Here is a 20,334-nt window from a genome sequence, read left to right on the forward strand (position 1 = left end):
CACAAAATCACACATATAACGAACGTCATTAAGCCCTGCTGATCGGTTACAGCGAACGGACAGCATAAACATGGCGCTGCAATGTGAGATAACCTGCCTCCAACCCCTTCGTGCACCCAGCGCGCGGTATGTTTTCCCGAGCCTCATCGCAGGTGAACTGCCTGCCCTGTTTCGTGCTGCTCTTAAGCGAGCTACCCTTTCCCCGCCGACGCGCCTTCCAAGATCCCCCCCCCCCCCCCTCCCCCTCGCAACTCCACTCCTTTCTCCTCACTCTCTTCCAAATCCGCACATGGTCTCCGCGATCAACCACGACGCCGGCGGTGCCAATCGCGGAGGCCACGCTCTGTGAAGCAGGCCTTCCGTGGGAGCCAAGAGGTGGCTGCACTGACGCTCACGGACTCCCCTCATTGGTCTCTCCGTTGGCGCTGTGCGCTTGTATCTTTAGCTTGATTGCCGCCTGTGGACGCTGCACGTCTACCCCATCGCACGCTTTTGCCACTGTTGTTGTGGTGCGGACGTTTCGTTGGCTTTGTTCAAATCTCGGGCCTTGGTTGTAATTCGGAATGGCGGACAGGAACACCGTGCCCATTTCCATTGTATTCAGCGGTAGAGATGATGAAGGCGGCCTGGGCGGAGGTGACGGCCACTGGCGAGCGGAACTGCTTCCGCAAGGCCGGCTTCGTTGATGCCGAGCCTGATCCTTCGGAAGATGACCAACCCGGCGGCGATTTGTAGCAACACGTTGTCGACTCGACATGGGGGGTCATGACATTGATTGGATTGATATTATTTCTGTCGATGATGATGTTGACACCATGGAACCGTGCACGGACAAGGGCATCGTTTCTGAAGTGCGGGACGAGAGTGACGCGGAGGAATCAGATGAAGATAAAACTTCGGAGCCAGCACCCATAAGCGCTCCTGTAGCAATGAGCTACATAGAGAGCCGCAGACAACCTGTCTATGCCAAGGGCCTCAGCGAGAGCACACTTCTGCTTAAAATAAACTGGAAACCTCCATCATCGCATCTGCGCTGCAAAAACAGGCGTCATCACGGACTTTTTCGCAAAATAATTTTGTTTTGACAAGCAACTGTCTTTAAAGCTGTGGTCCACTTACTACGAACTTCGGGACATAACGAATGGACGCCGCGTGACACTCATGTTCGTTATAAGCGGGCTTGACTGTATCTCATTCTACAGTTTGATTTTTCAGAATTCACCTATTTGGATCTTGCGTTTTCCTGAATATCACGTTTTTTTCATCACATTCCAAAGAAATAACATATCATTAAAATCTTACTTTATTTCAAAACCAAACATCAGAAATTTTCCTGCCCTTGAATTTGCCTCCTTTTATAACTACTGCACTCAAATGACTTATAGTTCCTTCATGTCTAATACACCAAGAAAGCAACCATGCTACAAAAGGTAACTGCTTCGCTGCCAACATCAATCATGTTTGTCATGGGATAAGAAGCAACAGGCAAGACCTAATGCTGCTGCCATGCTCTATGTTAGAAAAGCACAATCGGAAAACAAATTAGGAATCACACAAGCAAAACTGACATCTCAATATTTTGGCTGGGATGCCTGCAAATCAAGTTTTGAAAAAGATCGACTTTCAGAGATTTAAAGGATGCCGCAAAGCTAGCAACCATAGTGCACTCTTTATGTGCCTGTATGCAAGGCTAACCATAAAAGAACACAAAATAATGTTATTGGCACTAGTACGAGCAATAAGCTGTCTCAGCACATGTGGAAGGCAGCCTCGGTCTGGTATCCCTAAGAAAGTTGTAGCCCTTTGAGGGTTTTTGCCGCACGTGTAAGGTGGCATATTTCCATCCAGCAGGTTTCTTGTCATATGGGAACGGTTCCGACCTTGCGTGTGAAATTTCGCACCATACTGCCCATACTTGCTCACTGGGAGGTGCAGCCAGCTCCTAGGACTTACGAGAAGTGTTAGAAAATTTATTATGCTACTATCTTAAAGAGAAGAAGAAAACTGACTTCGATCTTCAGTATGCCGCGTGGTTTGTGGTGACATGCTTTCCTGGTTTCAGTTTCTCCACGTAATCGCAACTGAGCTGCACGAAAGTTGATTTTTGTCTTTACTGACACTCTCTGCAGAGGCCAGCAAATGTTGATATCCACCATTATTGGCACTATTCTTAGTTTGTTTATTACAGACGTGCATGCAGCATTATTGCGCTTCTGGTTTACTGCGTTTCCAGACCTCTGCTCAAGGCAGCCACATGCAGCGAAGGTGCGTGCAGACACAACTCAATACCCCAAGTGGTGAGCAGAAACATGTTTTATGTGTGAGACAAGGCACTACGCATAAAGCCATGTTTCAAGGACTACCATACTCTTAAATGCTACTGAACATTTTTGGAGTTCTCAGTAATGCTAGCACCAAAATACTGTTCCCAATTTGTTTTCAGCATTTTTTTTTTTGCCGTCCTTACTCATTTTGTTTATTTAACATCCACAATAACATACCGTATAAACTCATGTAAGGGCCGTACTTCTTTCTTTCAAAATTCAGCTGTGAATTTTGAAGGTGCTATCTAAACACGAATTAAAAAACAAACAAAACATATAACTATTTTTTTCCCTCAATTATCTTGTTCAAAACAGGGGGTGCAGGCCATACACGAGATTTTACAGTAATTTAAGAAAGCCCCAGAAATGCACTGCACAAATTGGACACCCCCCCGCCCAAACTTCTCCCTCCAAGAGTCACCCATGAATCTGCCCTTGTTTAAAGCTTTAAAATCAGTTCCATTGCAAAACTGCTGTTAGTAACGATTTGAACTAGTTGTACGAGATGTCTGCCACAGCAAACAGTAAAGGAACAATCCCTAAAAAAAAAATTCTGCAACACTAAATCACCTAGCAGTACTTTGCAACACAAGCCAGGATGCCAACAGGCTCTGTTGGCTATGCTCTCTTCCACACCCAGAAAGCAATATTTGCACCTCTGGTACATCTTATCCCAGTCAGAATTTTTCCTGGCCTTTCTGCACTACAAATCAGCAAGCACGTCTTACTGTACCATCCTGCACTTGCAATAACTTACCTACGAAATAAATATCCGAGATAACGGAGGCCGATTTCCTTGTGACCTGGTGGAGACCATCATTAGGCCCTGCTCTCAGCGCTCCTGCTTGAGGTCCGGAAGCCACCACAGCCTCCTCTGATGAATTGGCTGCTGCCTGGCTGACCCCTTTATCAGCTCCTTCCCTGCTGCTTGAGACACCTGCAAAGCGGGACTCTGCACAAACCAGAAGCAAGCAAGCTCAGACTGCAACAAAAGCCCACAGAGAAAGAAAAAATCAGCAGCATGAAAACTGCAAATTCTGTGCACCTAGTGCTAAGTTTCAACCTAAGAATGATACATATAATACCTTAGCAGATGTGACTGGTCTGGCTACCTAACAAGTGTGGCCCAACAACAGAAAACCTGAGCTTAAGCCAGCTGCCAGGCACTGCCTCACAAAACATTAACCTTTTCATTATGGTACTTTAATTTTTATCTGACTCAAAAGAGAGGAGGACATGACTGTGCTGGAGAGCTTGGAAAGTGCCGTGATAGGAGCGGACATGCATAACGAAGTTTTTAAAAAAATAAATGCTACTTTTGCCTGAACTTGTAATTTTGAATGTAATGTGGGAAGCCCAAACACCAGGAATTTCAGACACAATGAATACAATCTGTGCGACTGTCAGGTTTGTGATAAGTGAGCTTAACTGTACCACAACGTGCAAGTGCCAATTTGGCAGTACATGGTACATTACCGTGTCCTAAAATATATTTTAAAAGGCACATCCAAACTTCAGGCATCATAACCACTGAATCATTGCGGCAGCCGAGATCAAAATTGAATCCTGCAGCACAGTATAGTAGTTAATGGATGTTAACAGCACATCAGTGGTTATTGATGTTGAGCAATGCAACCAAGTGCAGTGTTATCGAGTGTCTCTGTGAAACGAGTGGCACTTCATTTCCAAGCCACTATACTCCGCAAATTGAAAAACATAATAGCACAACAGAAGGGTACATTAGTGTTAGGCTGAAACAAAAAGGCGTCCAGAACATCAAGGTCAAGCATAGGGAGATGAGGTTACGTACTAATAATGCTGGACCGAAATGTGCCAGTCTCAAAATGTTGCAGTGCACCCAGCCATTAGCCAAGCCAATATGACCAAGCCATGTCATAAATATGGCTTCTGTCAAAAACATAATCCACTGGTACTTCTATAGTGGTGTCAACAGTTGCATTAAGAGCTAGGGAAACGTGAGTCACCTTATTGAAGCCATCTATCTTGAAAAATTAAAAAACACACATGAATTAGTTAGTTATATGGGGTTTTATGGTGCATAAGCAACTGTGGCTATCATGCGCAAAAAGGAATGTTACATGATCTGTTATATTAAGTGTATATATGAATATACATCAGCTTCTTATTTCATGAGGAAATGAGTAAAAGCCAAAAACAAGTTCCTGTTTTGGTGTGCATTCCATGGATGACTGAAACTGGAACGTACAGATAGCATCTTAACGCAAACATGACAAATCATCAATAGATACTTCACTCATAAGCACGTGAGAACAGTACACTTGAGTAAGCCATTGCCTCGTGCTTGCAGCTTCTGCATCGCTACACAAGGTTGTCAACAAGTATAACATTCACCAAAAGAAAGGAGCCTGGATGATGGAAGGAGACAGCAATGACTGAGATCACAGTTTTGCAACTTAAATTGGGAGAAGGGAAGGTGACCTGCTAGGTTGCCATTATTCATGATGACAACAGAGGCTTTCTGATTACAATTACAGGCCACCCTTATTATTACAATTCCAACACCTTAGTTTCACAAATTATTTTTAGGAAAAAACCTGATGTATATATATTCAAATAAATGTGGTAAACATCCCTAAATCAGTAAATATGGTCAGGAGATTCCAAACTTCAGATTACAGAGTTAAGTGGATGATGCAGTAAATTTCTTAAGCGTTGCTTAAAAGGGGCTTTGAAGGTTTCCGCAAGGTAGATTACCACATTCAGTGGGCAAGGTACATTCTCATGAATATCACAATCAAGAGGCATGGTCCTGCATCATGTGTAGCCACAGCTAACAGAGCACAAAGTAAACTCCTCTTGATTGGCAAAGGCAACCAGATACCTTAGTGAGTGGGGCACTGCTCCCAGGTGGCCAAGTCAAGGGAAAAAAAGAGAACCGGAGATATAAAAGAACATAAAATCTGATTATTAAGCCGTCAATTTCTCAACTCATGTAGCGTACTGAGCAAAATTCTTCCGCAGTGAGCAATATCATCTCAAAAGCCTGACCGATCCCAAGGAGTTTCTTGCAGCAGCATGGCAGCTATCAGCTCGCATATGTAGCAGCGGCAGCTAAAATTTGAGGCAGCCACAATGGTATGGTTAAAATTCAAGCCTGCACGCTGACAAGCAAAAGCACAACAGCTACTGCATAAGACAAAAGTGCAGAAGGAGTTTTCACCTGCTTCAACAGCAGACTGGTCAACGAGGCTCTCCAAACCAGAGACATCACTTCCAGCAGCTTCGGCACTGACTGCATTTTCAGAGAGAAAGCGCTGCCTCAGCTGAGGTGCTTCACGGTCACTTAGCAGATGTGATCCTTTGAGACTGGATTGCTCTTCCTCTGCCAGTCGTTCTTCTGGCTCGCTCCAGCCGCCCTCGCTTGTCCAGCTGGGCCGTAGGCGCTGGTTTCGTTCCAGCAGTGCACCAGACCTTAAAGGCCATAATGGTCCTGAAAAGAAGAAAACAATCAGTCTCCCTACACAACAGCTATGCCCCATCTCAAATGTTCTGCCAGCTGCGTGCATAATTTCATTTCTGAACAGCTATTCAATGGCGCACACCATGGTAAATACAAGAAGCTTGGTTTATGGGGTTTAATCTCCCAAAGCAACTCAGACTATCAGAGACACCGTAGTAGAGGCCTCCGGATAATTTCGATCCCCTGGGGTTCCTTAACAAGCACTTGCATCACACAGCCCACGGGCCTCTGGCATTTTGCCTCCATCAAAATGCGACCGCCATGGCCGGGATCGAACCCGCATCTTTCGGGTCAACAGCTGAGCACCAAAGACTTGAAACACCCAAGTTGGTTCCACTGCAAAGCAAGTGATGTGAATGGCATTGAAAGTATAAGTTGGTGCTCATCCATCATGACGTTCATCCCTGTTGGCATTAATATCAGCGTCATCTCTGTAGCGTTTGGTGCTAAAAACTCCAATATAATCTTCCCACTCCCACAAGTGGCTCCCCTTTTGCACTGTATGCAATGATACTCCAAGAACAAACAGGAGGGGAAAGAAGCAGCAGATTTTGCAAGCAGCCTTTCACACAGTACTGGAACAAGGTTCAGTGACATCAAAATGTGTTATGTGCCAGAACCTGCCTTGGTGCTAGATTTACATTTTAAGGTGTTTGCTACAGCACAGAAAAGGAGCAGGGTAGCTCAGAAGCTTTCCTCACAGCCGCAGCGGGAGAGCTTGCACCAGCAGAAAAACATTATTAAGAACATTTTATATCTACAGGCTAAGCGCAGGGTGCAACTAGTACTCTGCAGTGTGTTTTCTCTGGCCTAAGCTCCAGTGCACATCAGAAGGTTGTGCATCGAGATGCTGCTGAACAGGTTGCCAACTACCTTAGTCATCCCCGATACCTTGGCCAGAAAACAGACTAGTCTGGTGATAGGTTTCTGTTAGCCACTTGTACCCTACTTTAGTAAATGCTGCCCAAGAGTATTTACTGATTCCTGCCACTTAAACAAGAATTAGATTTTTTTTTCGACAGCAGGCAATCTACTGAGCAACAGGCAAGAGCTACTTCTTGCAGAATACATTGAGCAACTTGTCTCTCGTTACAAAACCGTATATATATATATATACACACATTTGTGAGAACCAGTCCTTGGTATAAGATGTGCAAAATCCTAATAAAAATTCAGCATTAGTGAGCATCTTCTAATCTTTATTATGAAGTGGTAGCACTTACATAAGCATGAGTAGTGTTCGTAACTGTCTCAATATGAAATTTGCTAGTTAATGAATAAATTTTACAATCAACACTGCAATTGCAATTGTCAAACTGGTCAGTGCAATTTAATTTAATATGTCTTGTAGAACCATATATTTTTCCTCTGCATACGTGGCTATTCGAAAAGTGAAGACAAAGTATTTAAACTATTCAATTCAGAATTATTTGCTGAATATCATTATTCGCCGAGATCCCTAAACTCACTATGTGCCCATGACTACAAATTACCCAATCAAACAAACCAGACAAACTTTGTCAGTGACAAAGTCTCATTCATGAATAATTCTACGGAACGAGAAGCTGTTCAATGTAATTACCTTTTGGTTTGGCTGCAACTTCTGCAAGAACGCAGACACTAGTGCACACCAATGCGGCCACACAATGTCTGCATTCTCAACCCTAGTCTCGCGTCATCAGCTAGTGTGGAGTGTCGGGAACAGAGCATCGGATAGATGTGCTCTATTTAAGTACGCCCAGATTCCATGCAGGACTTTCCCACAGTACTATGTAGCTAAAGCTGTGGGAATGTGGGGCAGGCATCATGCACAGGCAGTGCTCAACTGATTACATGTTAAGGCAGCACTGGCATCAAACAGCACAAAACTGATACTTAAGGTGCAGCTCTATTTAGGAACACTTTTCCACAACTAAAATATCTAAAAAAATCACCACCCACAACACAGAAAGAGCTAATGTCTAAAGCTTCATAAACGAGTGGCGCTAGTGGGCATGCATGGCGTGACTAATATAATGGTACTGACGGTGGACTTGTTTGCAAATAATTTGACAACCTTTTTTTTTAGAATGCTGCATTAAATAGCTCTGAATACCAACCAACTGCTACTACTTTAGATACATCAAAAGGCCAGTGCAGCCTTTGCAATTTTTAGTTCACTTAAGTGAAATGAACTGAAATGACACACCACCAGGAAATAATCCAGACAAAGAGGTCGTGGCTGCTCTATACTCCCATCTCATATGTTCCTCGCAGCACTATGGAAGGTAGAGACCTCAACAGCCAATCAGGAAAGTGCTTTAAACGTCTTCCTCTGTGCGTTGTTGTCCGCTCACGGTGTACACAGATATGGTTTGCAAAGAGTTTAAATGAATGCTGTTTAGGTACCATAAGCTTATGCATGTTTACACACTAAACGCAAGCATTTTATGGGATGTTACACCATTTGTCACATTTGCATGTTTAGTTCAGCATATGCAAAAGGAGACGCAATGGTAAGATCTGCCTAGTGATGCTATCCGGTAGTCAGAACGGGAACCATTTACCAACGTTCTACTTTAGCCCTAAAAGCACCAGAATCGTCACTCTAAATAAAAAAATAAAGCCAATTTATCTCTAACACATTCTGTTATACACAAAATGAGATGAATCGAAAGCCTGGTGCCTCATTTATGGCCAGTGAACGTACTGAAAACGGCAGTAACAACGACGAAAGCAGTTCGCAGTGAGAAGTTCTGCTTCGAAGAGTGCCACGATTTTTTAAACAACATTTTAGAGTACGAAGGGCCATGCATACTAAACTCAGGAAATAATGTGAGCGTATGGTAAAGCTAGATTTGAAATAGCGTTTGGCACATGCCGCCCACGAAACACGCTATTTTTTTAGCGTATGCTATCCCACATGCGCATTTTAATACTAGCACTACATTCTGCAGCATCAGAACACCGCCTCTGCACTAACCGCAGCTTTGATAGTGCTGCAAAGAACTACTGAGATTAAGTATAGAAGCTGACCCTAGCTACATCATACAAGTAAAAACTGAATCTCAACTTTTCAAAACAATGCTTTAATTCTGCCTGCAAAGAAAGCATGAATGCCGCAGAAAAATGTTAAATGTCTGGGAATAATCTTCTCACTGCACTTAACCAGAAATAACCACAGTGAATCCATAATTTAAAAGCCAGACTAGGTTTTGAATTTCACCAAAAGTATAAAGACTACACTATATAATACGAGTTAAAAGATGAAGCTTACATCAACCACGAAACCCACTTTAGAATGCATAGAGGCCCTCACAAAAGTGTCGCTGCCATGATAAGCACGCTCACGACGCTCTCTGCTGGTCATAAAAAGTTGCACTCAAGTACACCTGCTTGCACCTAGACGGCAATGAAACCAGGCTCACCAGCTTGTGAGCACCATGCAACATTCTGTGCAAGGCTATAAAAGGGCAGCGGACCCCACGAACTAAACCCATAACACTAAACATGTTGGTGAGGGCTAATTTTTTCTTCAAGAGCAACGATAGAGCTCCAGACTTAAGGTAAATAATAAAATTATGATATGTAAAATAAATCACAACTTTAAATCTTTCAGCAGTCACATGATGTGTGGTAGTTGTATACGAAGAATTCATGCAAAGCTTTTTTGCTTTTACTCTGGAAAACTTCCCCTGTCCCAATGAGAACTAAAAGGGAATTCTGACTGTGGGCACATTTAACAGATGTCAAATGTTTGACAGCAAAAGGGCACATTGAAGTGGGCAGCGGTAAATAGAAACATTACAAAGACTGAGTTCGTGTTTTTTTTTCAAATTAATGAATGCCCCCGTACACTTATGCATCTATGAATGAAATGAACTCACTTGAAAAAGTGTCAAATATTTTACTCTCTATTGGTTGTCAACTACAGCTAGCTAATACTAGTCTACTATTTTTGTCAAGGCAATATACTAATGCAAGTCCTAGCCTACAGGCAATGGCTCACTGATAAGAGACATTAGTTTCAATGATGTTTGTTTTGTTTTATGGGGTTTAATGTCCCAAAGAGACTCAAGCAATGAGGGACGCAGTATTGGAGGCCTCTGGAAGTTTCAACCACCTGGGGTTCTTAAACGTGCACTGACGTCACACATTACACGAGACTCTGGCATTTCGCCTCTATCGAAATGCGACCACCACGGCCAGGATCAAACAAGCATATTTCGGGTCACCAGCCAAGCACCATAACCACTGAGCCGCTGCGGTGGCCGAGTTTCAAAGATGTTACTGCTGTTCCTGATGACTAAGCCTTACTTTGGCTAGCATTTACAGCCCCAAGATCAAATGTCAGACAAAAAGCAAGGTACAACTGGCACCAAAAGTTCACAATATGCAAGGTCAGTAAAAAAACTCCTTCCAGACTGGGCATACAGAATGGTTTGGTTTGATTTGGTTTTATGAGGTTTAACGTCTCAAAGCGACTGAGGCTATCAGAGACGCTGTGGTGGAGGGCTCCGGATAATTTCGACCACTGGGGTTCTTTTAACGTGTTCTGACTTCGCACAGCACACAGGCCTCTAACATTTTGCCTCCACTGAAATGCGACGGCCCTGGCTGGGATAGAAGCCGCATCTTTCGAGTCCGCAGCCGAAGCACCACAACCACTGAGCCACCGCGGCGCCTCACAGAGTGTGGAATTAAAAGGACCTTGAAATAACTTTGACAGTAATTTTTTAGCATTAACCCCTTACCGCATAGCATATCATATAATATGATTACCAGCACTTTTCTTGTCCCAAGTAATTGTAAATGGTTACAAACGAAGTCTTGCTTATATAGTATCATGGTGCACATTGTCTACAAGCCATGCCTGCAGAAATCCTACCCCCAGGAGGATTTATACAGTGGTTTTCTTTCCAAATGCACGTGAAGGTAGTAGTGTTATGCATTTCTGGTGCAAATTTAAGAGGTAAAGAAACAATTTCCTTCATCCTAACTGATGGTAGCATTATAGAAAAAATTATTAGATCATAAAATATTTCTTAGGTGTTCTGTTACAGCATCTTTGGTGCAGTAATCCTTCAGGCTGCATTGTGAGAGAGGTCTTTACTTGCATAGCACACATGACACAGCATGCAGTTATGGATAATTTTGTCACTCTATGTTGTTTCATAATTTCAGCGGCAGAAAAGAATTTCACTTTCTTGTGTTCAGAAGATTACACGCCCTTCTTGATTAATTACACTTCAGAATTAACGTGGTCACAGGAATCTAGCACATTTAGTGCGGAACCAAGAGTAAAGCCAAACACCCATTTTAGCAGATGGTTATAGAATCAACGCTAGTATACTGAGTGAGGACGATCAAGATGATCACCTGAAGTCGGTAAAAGAAACAGAAAAGGAGGTAGACAAGAGAGATAAGATAGGAATGATGTATAAGGAAGGCAGAACACAATAATGAAGCTGTTCTTGAAGTAACTAGCTCTTAAGGCAAAAAAAGCAGCCCATAAAATGAGAAAAAAAGTATTCACAGCAGTCCAAAAGAAATGTGGTTAAAACAGCGAGAAAATGTGCAGAGTCATTGCATGACAAAGACAATATCAAATTCACACAGGAAAAACATGGTGTGGCAAGGCATCACACCATCCCACCAGCCTATTCCAAAATAATGTTGAGCAGCGATACCAGATAAAACAAAAGCAAGGTGCACAATTAAACTCAGCAATTTGAGTGCTTATCAAGGCTATCAACAGCATAGCCCTGTTGGCACCACTGACAAATTTAGAGGGCAGCTTACATAGACATATAGCCCATCATATAGCATATAGCCCTTTGCCTAACAATGCACTGCAGGCCCGTCTTCAGTATTTGTGCGATTAATATTTTTTAATTAAAAGACCAATGGTATTCTTTCAAGACAACCCATCACCTTCAATGTTCCATTGAGAGCACACTGTAACAAATGCAGGGGTGTTGAGAAACCACAAGTGTTACAGTCACGCATTTTAGGGGGTTACTCTAGCTGGAACCCTCAAAAAATATCTTTATTTCAAGAAATTACCATTCTGTGATTTAGCATTGAAATTCTTGTGCACTTATGACCGCTTAAATGCAGTTCCATATGTTCACAAGAAGTACCCCTAACTATACTGTGTACTACTTATGATATGTGACAATATTTTAATAAAATGTCGCAATCACAGTTTTTTTTAAAACTAAGGTTGGTATGGATCTTTACAAAATCATAGCTCAGTGCAATTTTCTTGACTGAATATAAAAATTCATGTATTAAGGGGGCTAAATCTGCAGAAGAGGTTGTTGTGAGCATTTGAGTAAAGTATGACAGCCCTACGAGAGCCCTATAATTTACTGCCACTAGGGTAGGACCTGTCATTAGGTCTGCTCAAGTGACGTCGATAATTCTTGCAATTTTTAGACTCAGCCAAACACTGAAGTTCTTGTAAACTGCGTTTTAAAATTCACGCCCGTTTTAAATTGGAACAAAATGTAAATAAAATGAAGTTTAAAAGAACTTCAGTGTTTAGCTGAGTAAAAATTGCAAGAATTATCGACATCACTCGAGCAGTCCTAATGACAGGTCCTACCCTAGTGGCAGTTCATGTCTCCTGTTCATATGGATGATTTAAATTATGGACAGTTTGTGACGGGACCAAACTTTTCAATGTAGTTATGCCTCGTCAATATGGAAACGTGCTGTCCGGACAATGGATAGTGTGGAAATATATACAGGCAATGAGGCCCACGTATTTTTATTGCATTAATATGGTTAGCGATGTGAGCAAAACCTCGACCGCCCATACTATATCTTTCCAGTATTTTGAGACAAGGACACCAGCAAAAGGCAGTCCGAAAGTGGAAATTCCTGAAAGATCTTTTTTTTTCTCTCGGTCTTCATGCTTTACAGTGCTAAGGGGCACAGTTGACGCGCCTTATGGTTTTTAGGGTTTATGGGGTTTAAAATCCCAAAACAACTCAGGCCATGAGGGATGCTATAGTGGAGGGCTCCAGATAATTCGACCCCCTGGGGTTCTTATAATGTGCACTGGCATCGCACAGTACACGAGCCTCTAGCATTTCACCTCTATAGAAAATGCGACTGCCGCGGCCGGGATCAAACCCACATCTTTAGGTTTAGCAGCTGAGCGCCATAAACTACTGAGCCACCAAGGCGGCTCAATGTACCTTATGCACTGCCATGCTGCATGAATGGCTGCAAAAAAAAAAAAAAGAAATTACTGCAGCTTGTGCTACGTTGAAAGACACATTGAGCAGCTGTCAACCGAGTGAGTATAGCTATGTACTATCAGCTATCAGCTCATGGGATGTGAATACAGTCGAACCCCGCTACAACGAAATTCACGGGGTGTGCGAAAAATTTCGTTGTGGCGAAATCAGCCCAAAAACACTGTCAGGTTGGACAACATAGTCCCAAAAAATCATTTATTTCCGAAGAAGTCGGCCCGCTTCTTCTGCTTCTCTTTTTTTTCCCACGAGTGCCGTGGCGTGACTTCCGCACTCGGTGAGCAGTTGCATCGTGACGTCGTCATCGTGAGCACCAATAAATCTGCAGAGCACATCAGATGCTTCCATCACTTTTAGTGCAGATGGTGGTGCTAACTCCTCTGCGGCGCTGTCATCATCCGATGATGCGTCGCTGTGGCGAACACCCTCAATTATGGTTTCATCACTCAGCTCCTCGGAAAGGAACTTCCGCTTCCTAGACAAAGTCGCCATGCTCGTGTCGATCGCAGCGCACAAGCACGAGTGAAAAAAAGCATAAAGCCTGCCATGCAACGAGATATGGCCTGCATGACATTAATAATGAGGGGGCTGTCATTCGCTTGACAGAACCACAAAGGATGTTAGTAAATGAAGAAAGAGGGGGGCATGGCCGGCTGAAAACACCAGCACATCACACCCTTTCAATCTCTCCTTTATTGTCAAGCTGCAGCAGGACAGCACGTAGCCTCTTCCCCCCACCACCCTAAAAAAAGGTAAAACAACGGAGCCAAGTGGGCTCAGCGTAGTCCCATCCTATAATCTTGATCATTTTTCAGGCTCACTCCACGGAAAGTTCAGAAGTTCAGAGAGAAAAAGAGGGGCGTAGTTTTTAATCGCTGATATTTCTGGCGCTACATAGGCTAGATGAAAAATTTGTTAGGGATGATGTTGGGTAATTCAATACCTAACAGCCTCGTTTTTGTTGCCCTCGGTGGAAACCATTTCAGGGGTACTTTAATTATGCATAGCAGTTTAATGCCGCACATATAGTAGAAATTCTCACGAAAAAACAATTCAGTAGCACCTTTCATGCCCAAACCACATAGACTGATCTAAACAAAAACCGTTTCAGGGGCTCTTAAAAGAGGAGTCACACTTGTATGCATGAACAACGTAGAGCCCCTCTCAAACCCAGGTTACATGCCAGGTTGTGAGAATATTAAGATATTTGTTAATTCTTAAGAATGGTGATACTTCATGCTAATAAGTTGAAATAAACAGGTAATCATCAAATCAAATAATTTAACAAAATGCAAGACAGTTTTGCTTGACGAAATATTACAAATGCCTTGCGTGTATTTGAAAATATTTTCTTTTCCAGAGCATGAATTAGGATTGCTTCACATTATTAATTGATGTTTTCAGCAGGATGAAATATAGTGTTAAATGCTGCAAAAATCAAACAGAAATCAGTTACATAAATCAAGCCCACAGTGATGGGATTAAATGGAGCAAGTTCCTTTGCTAAGCCATGCAATCCTAACAAGCAGAGCACCAGGCTGGGGTATAGCTTATACCCAATTTGAGAAAACAGGTGGGTGCCCAGCCATTAACAACAGTATTAATTGGACTATTTGATGCATATTAAAGAACTCGAGGAAGAAACAGAGCATTGATACAGAACACATGAAGAGAGCACATTTTGTCTCCTGTGTCAATGTGCTGTTTTCTCATCATGTTATCAAATAAGTCAAAACTGCTTTACTAACGCAATAGTATTAGTGTTGTCATTACACCAAACCCCCCCCCCCCCCCCCCCCCCGATGTTCAGTGTCACAAAATTCGCTTATTGGCTGAGAGAGGTCACATGAAGTCATGTCATCACAACCTGCCACCGGGTAGTGAGCAACCTAGATTCTAGACAGCAACTTCCAAGGGACATCTCAAAAATAAGATCTCCAATTTGTTTAAAAATAGCCAGACGTGTATATTTTTATCAAGTGATACATTGGTTTAAGGGCTGTACATTCTTCTATTTTTCCACATAATCGCCATTTCGGTCTATGCATTTTTGCAGGTACTGGAGCAGTTTTTGTATGCCCTTGTCATACCAGCTCACTGCTATGTCATTAAGGTAGCGTTGGACCTCAGTTTTCACTCCGTCATTGTCGCTGAAGAGCCTTCCGGCCAGATGTTCAACTTTGGAAACAAGTGGTAGTCACTGGGTGCCAAGTCCGGACTATAGGATGGGTGGGCGACGATTTCCCATCCAAACTGCCAAATTGCTGCTGGAGAGTGACAGTTTGACGGGCGACGTGGGAGGGGAGGGGGGGGCATTGATGCGGAGGAGTCTCACACCCTTACTCAACATTCCTCTTCTCTGATTCTGAACCGCCCATCTCAGTTGTTTCAGCTCATGGGATGTGAATACCTGTCAGCATTTCTCGTGTCCCAGGAGCCGGGAAGTTGACCAACAATACAGGCTTTCGGTTCCAAAACAAAGTTGCCATGACTGTGCCGGCAGACTGCGTACGCTTGAATTTTTTTCACAGCTTAGGCGAAGAGGAATGTTGCCACTCACGTGATTCTTGTTTAGTCTCAAGTCAGAAGTGGAATGCCCAGGTTTCCTTAGCAGTAACAATGGAATACAATGGAGTTCCAAATCCTATGGATGGTACTTGGAGACATTTCGAGAACAAAAATGCAGAGACCCTCAAGAGTGATCCTCCAATCTTGTCGAAGCATTTCTTAACCTTCACGACTGTCTCGGAAATTGAAGGTCGCCTGCTTCTTTCTTCGTCGTGACTTTCAGTGCAACCAGCTGTAAACGCCCTACACCACTTGCAGACGTTTTTTACACCCATGCACGTGTTTCCATACACCTCCATCATTTGGTGATGAATTTCAACAGGTTGAAGGCCTCTTGTGTTCAAAAAAACGAATAAATGCACGAACTTCACACCTGACAAGCAGGAACTCCCTTACACAAACGGCTGTTGAGCCTAGAGCGGCCGGCCCAACAGGCAATCGATAGCTTGTTTGGGAAAGGAGGAGTAGCGTTAACAGTTGCGCTAATAGTTTTCCATCAGCCCCAGCGCTTTGGAGACCTTACTTTTGGGATTACCCCGTAGATAGAGAACTGAAATGAAAAATCAGAAAACAATACGATATATGCAAATATCGGCACCATCACGGCAAAGCGGATGCATTGCTAGCAGTCCGAAAATGGCGTTTGATGAACCGACAAATGCAAAGAAACTGACGCAAACACACACGGAAGTTGAAACAGAAGCTGCAATAAATGTGAGATCTAATGCTATCACATTCCACTTGAAAAGGGGCTCTGGCAGGGGCTCTCAATAAAGTTACAGTATGCCTGGGATGTTAAGGATGCCCCTTTACAAATATCTTCCAGAAAGAATTTATTTTTAATGCATTTCTTAGAAGCTGAGTTATCTGCAGTCAAAAATTTGAATTTCAGCATTTTCACTCATTACTTTTTGCACTCTGAAGGGTCAGTGCACCACCGCCAACCTCACCACTGGCTACCAACGCATGTGGAATTCTCCCAGAGGCCAGAGCTGCCTAACAGACCAGAGCGACATTGCTGGCTGGCCACAGTAGCTGCGCGACATCTGAAAGAACCCGACAAACAGCCATCTCTTAACCAACATAAGCAGTAGCATGATGGCACGAGTATGAAAAAGTTGCTGGAAAGGGCTCGCTGACTTTTGCATGGACTGTGGGTTCTCTGCTGCGTGGAGAAGTGTATGATTTGGCTCAGGTGCTCATGGCAACATTATGCAGAGATTGAGCAAGTTTATGTACTCCCCTCAAGCACCCCTTTAAGGTGACTTGAGTGGCCCCATTGTTTCTATGCCTAATGACTGTTTTTAGAATTTTTATTTTTCTTAATTTCCTTGTGGAGCATTAACATGATTCTTTTCAGGTCCAGCATCATGTTGAAGTAAACCCAGCTGACATAAGTGGTAACCAGCTTGTAAACATAATTTACAAATAAACAGTTGCTTCTGTCATCAAAACTTAAAATAAAGATGAATTAGAGGTGTTGTAACTCCAGCAAAAGTTAATTTTTGTACTGAACAATTTGACTCTGCTGCAAGACAGTTCTTGAAATGTCCAGGTCATTTAAATAAAGGAATGTACTCGCATTCAAGATATACTTTAATACCGTTTCTGCCCTTTCCGAAACAACGAGGTGGAACTAGTGCAGTGGACCTTAGCAGAATTTGTTTGCCTGGTTAGCCATCTGAATATTTACAACAAAATCATACATCTGTACTAATTTTTTGGCACGTGTTCACACATTACAGCTGCCCAAAATATAGGTAAATAACAGTGCTCTAACATGCTCCAATAGCAAAAATCAAGCCAGTGTGACATGCCATTAAAAACAAGAGCACATTTAATTTTTCAAGCAGCAATGTGAGAATGCTCAATATTAGTGCAAAATTTTTGAAACGGGAAAAAATGCTTCCCCTTTTCGCATTCCTTGTGTAACAGCACCCATGGATGCAATGTTTATAGCTATCACAGAATAGACTAGAAAGAATTTTATTAAAGAAATTCTTTAAAGCAATAAGGAGCTCTCTGCAGCTAAGTGTAGCAAGTGCCAATGTTTCAGCAAGTCCGATAGGTGCCTACACAAATATCACTTTCTTTCATACCTCTTTAGTGGCAACACAGTAAGCTGTGGGCATAATGCTGCAGCAAATCTTTCAAGACAGCTTTCCAAAAATTCAAGTTCACTCGATTGCCAAAAGGATATATGATTCAGGAGCAGTTAGGAGAACAACTTCTTGCACTGTAACAAGTTAATTTAGGCAAAAAAAAAGAAGGCAGAGTTATATAATGCAATGCAATGTCTGCCACATATCACACAAAGCTCTGACCAATTTTCATAATAGATTTACTGTACTGATTTGAACTTTTAACAGGGAACCTTAAAAATGAACTGTAAGCCACATTTTTCTCCAGTATAAGTAAAGCATGACAAAAATTTCATGATGCATCCAAAATTCTGACAACTTTGTGCCTCTGCACAACTAGATGAACAAAAAAAAGCAGGCTGTGCACAAGCATCCTAAGTGACAGGACTTATGGCAATTAGACAGCAAGTTGCTGGGTATCAATGCCATCCATGGTACAGCCTTGCTCATTCAAACATCAAGGTCAAGGTATATATCCACTCATATGCTTTTTTTAAAGGAACACCAACTCAGCACACATAATGGTGCTCTGCACAACTGTCTTCAGCAGCTAGATTTTCACTAGCTTCTGAAAACAGATAGGAATAAACAAAATTTTTGGAACCTCCTACTTCAAAAGGGGCTAAATATTTGCCATGTAACGTGACATAATCTTAAGATTATGGCACATTACACCCTATACCTCAATGGTGTATTTCACAGAAGGATACCAAATCACTTCATCTAATATGGCACAAGGAAACTACAATAAAAGCTTTGACAGTTGCACACACCGGCTTTGCAAGGAACCACAGCAGTAGCCTCAGATGTGTAATCTGAAACCAGACTAATCCTTTGTACAGCCTATAAACAGGGCTGCTTTCTGTATGTTTACACTGTATCTAATGCACCAGCAATGCACAGAATTTAAATTGTACTTCTGCAGGGAAAAATACTACTGTAGTCGGATACAGCTCAAGAATGAAGTGGCAAATGCCCGTCAAAGGAGGCCCTCAAGCCAATGGTGTCAGTCAATCCTCCTGACATAGTGGTTAATAATCCCTTTGCACCTGCTAGGGTGACATCAAGGGGGTGGCAGATAAAAGGAGATTAACCACGGATTCACTGGATTAACCAGTGTCATGAAAATTGGTCAGAGCCATTGGTTGCACAGCCTCCTATGAGGAGTATTTGTCGCTTTGTTCTTGAGTTGTATCCAACTATAGCGTATGCTCACTACTGCTTAGATATGGTCACTGTTTTTAACACGGAGCAACTTTCCACAGAAGGGCATGTTGAAAAATACCCTCTTGTAACACTTCAGCACAAGAGGTATACAATGCTTGACTTCAGGAATTAAAAATCATGGTAAACACAGACAGTCTCATACACAGCAATCTATTACACAGTATCTTTTGTGTGGCTGATCTAAAGGGCAACACAAAACATGAACAGTTTGTACAGCACAACCTCATCCTGAAATTAATCCAAAAAGGCAATTTCCTTCTCCAAAGTTCTGAGCCACACTTACAACATTAAGAAGTTTGCCATTAAAGCTAATTTGAATCAACATACCAATGCAATAATGTTCATATTAGCTTCTTCAGCAAGCAAAGTCCATTTAAGAACTAGTTCGAGAAGTTATTCATAAATTGTCCTTCATTCAGGATACTCAATACTTTCTGCTGAACGTCGACTTTTCCAAATAACAGCACAGACATGGCTTAACTCCTTCTCTGACAACAAAAAAAAACAAACAAGAAAACTGAAGCTTTAAGGTTTGCAAAACGGTCGCTAAAATTATGCATAACAATAAAAGCTTGACGTGCGCGACAAACTGCATTCTGCACATAACGCGTTTTTTTTTTTTTGTGCTCCTGAAACAACTGCAACGCAAAATTGCAGTTGAGAACTTTTGTCATAGAAGTATTACGCACCACTGTACAGCCACTCACTTTACCAGCAGTAGTCTCGATTAATTGTGTTCTGCTGCATACAACGCAAACATACTGCAACGAAGGTGGCCACATATGCTCCGAACACAATCGTCCACGCACACTACTGGCAACTCAAATTTATAATGCAGCAAAAAATAAGCACAGTTAACAAACAAACCTCTAAGCTGTGAATGTTTGAGCGCAATCAACAGCATTTAAACCATAGTATCAATTAATTGTGTCAATTACCTGCAGAAAAATACCAAGAAAATACGCCCTGGTGACCCAGGCATGTCCATACCGCAGTGAAATGTGATTGCGAGCGGCGGTGCAAAACGCAAAGCGGCAAAAGGAAAATGTACAAAGCTCGCTACTTCCCTAAAGTTAGCTCACGCTTCTTCCCACGAGAAAAACAGCACCTGCCCTGCGAACGATGCTTGCACCGCCAAATAGCGAACGCAGCGTAGCGCGGCAGTGCCTCAACAGCTATGCTTCGGCGACCGTGAAATCAGGCACAGTGCACAAGTGATCTATCTGGTGATCGCTGTCACAAAACATAGCGTTATATGCCAGACAAAATGCACGGTCTATGATCGACGGCCATGGGGTGCCATCAGTGGAATACGCGCCGATCTG

At 42.6% G+C, this 20,334-nt stretch overlaps 1 protein-coding gene across 4 annotated transcripts in view; it reads right to left on the reverse strand.

Moving 5' to 3' along the window:
* Positions 1–20,334, reverse strand: part of LOC144114374 (uncharacterized) — a 68,949-nt gene that overhangs the window by 48,204 nt on the left and 411 nt on the right. For 2 of the 4 annotated variants that reach the window (XM_077648066.1, XM_077648068.1), the window contains exons 2-3: positions 5,527–5,796; positions 3,082–3,261 (exon numbers count right to left, since the gene is read on the reverse strand). In XM_077648066.1, coding sequence (XP_077504192.1) covers positions 3,082–3,261; positions 5,527–5,796 — 450 coding nt within the window. Of the gene's footprint in view, positions 1–3,081; positions 3,277–5,526; positions 5,797–20,334 lie in introns of all 4 variants that reach the window. The other 2 variants (XM_077648065.1, XM_077648067.1) reach the window with 1 other exon arrangement.

This window comes from Amblyomma americanum, chromosome 1 (assembly GCF_052857255.1).
Source record: "Amblyomma americanum isolate KBUSLIRL-KWMA chromosome 1, ASM5285725v1, whole genome shotgun sequence".
NCBI classification, from domain to species: domain Eukaryota; kingdom Metazoa; phylum Arthropoda; class Arachnida; order Ixodida; family Ixodidae; genus Amblyomma; species Amblyomma americanum.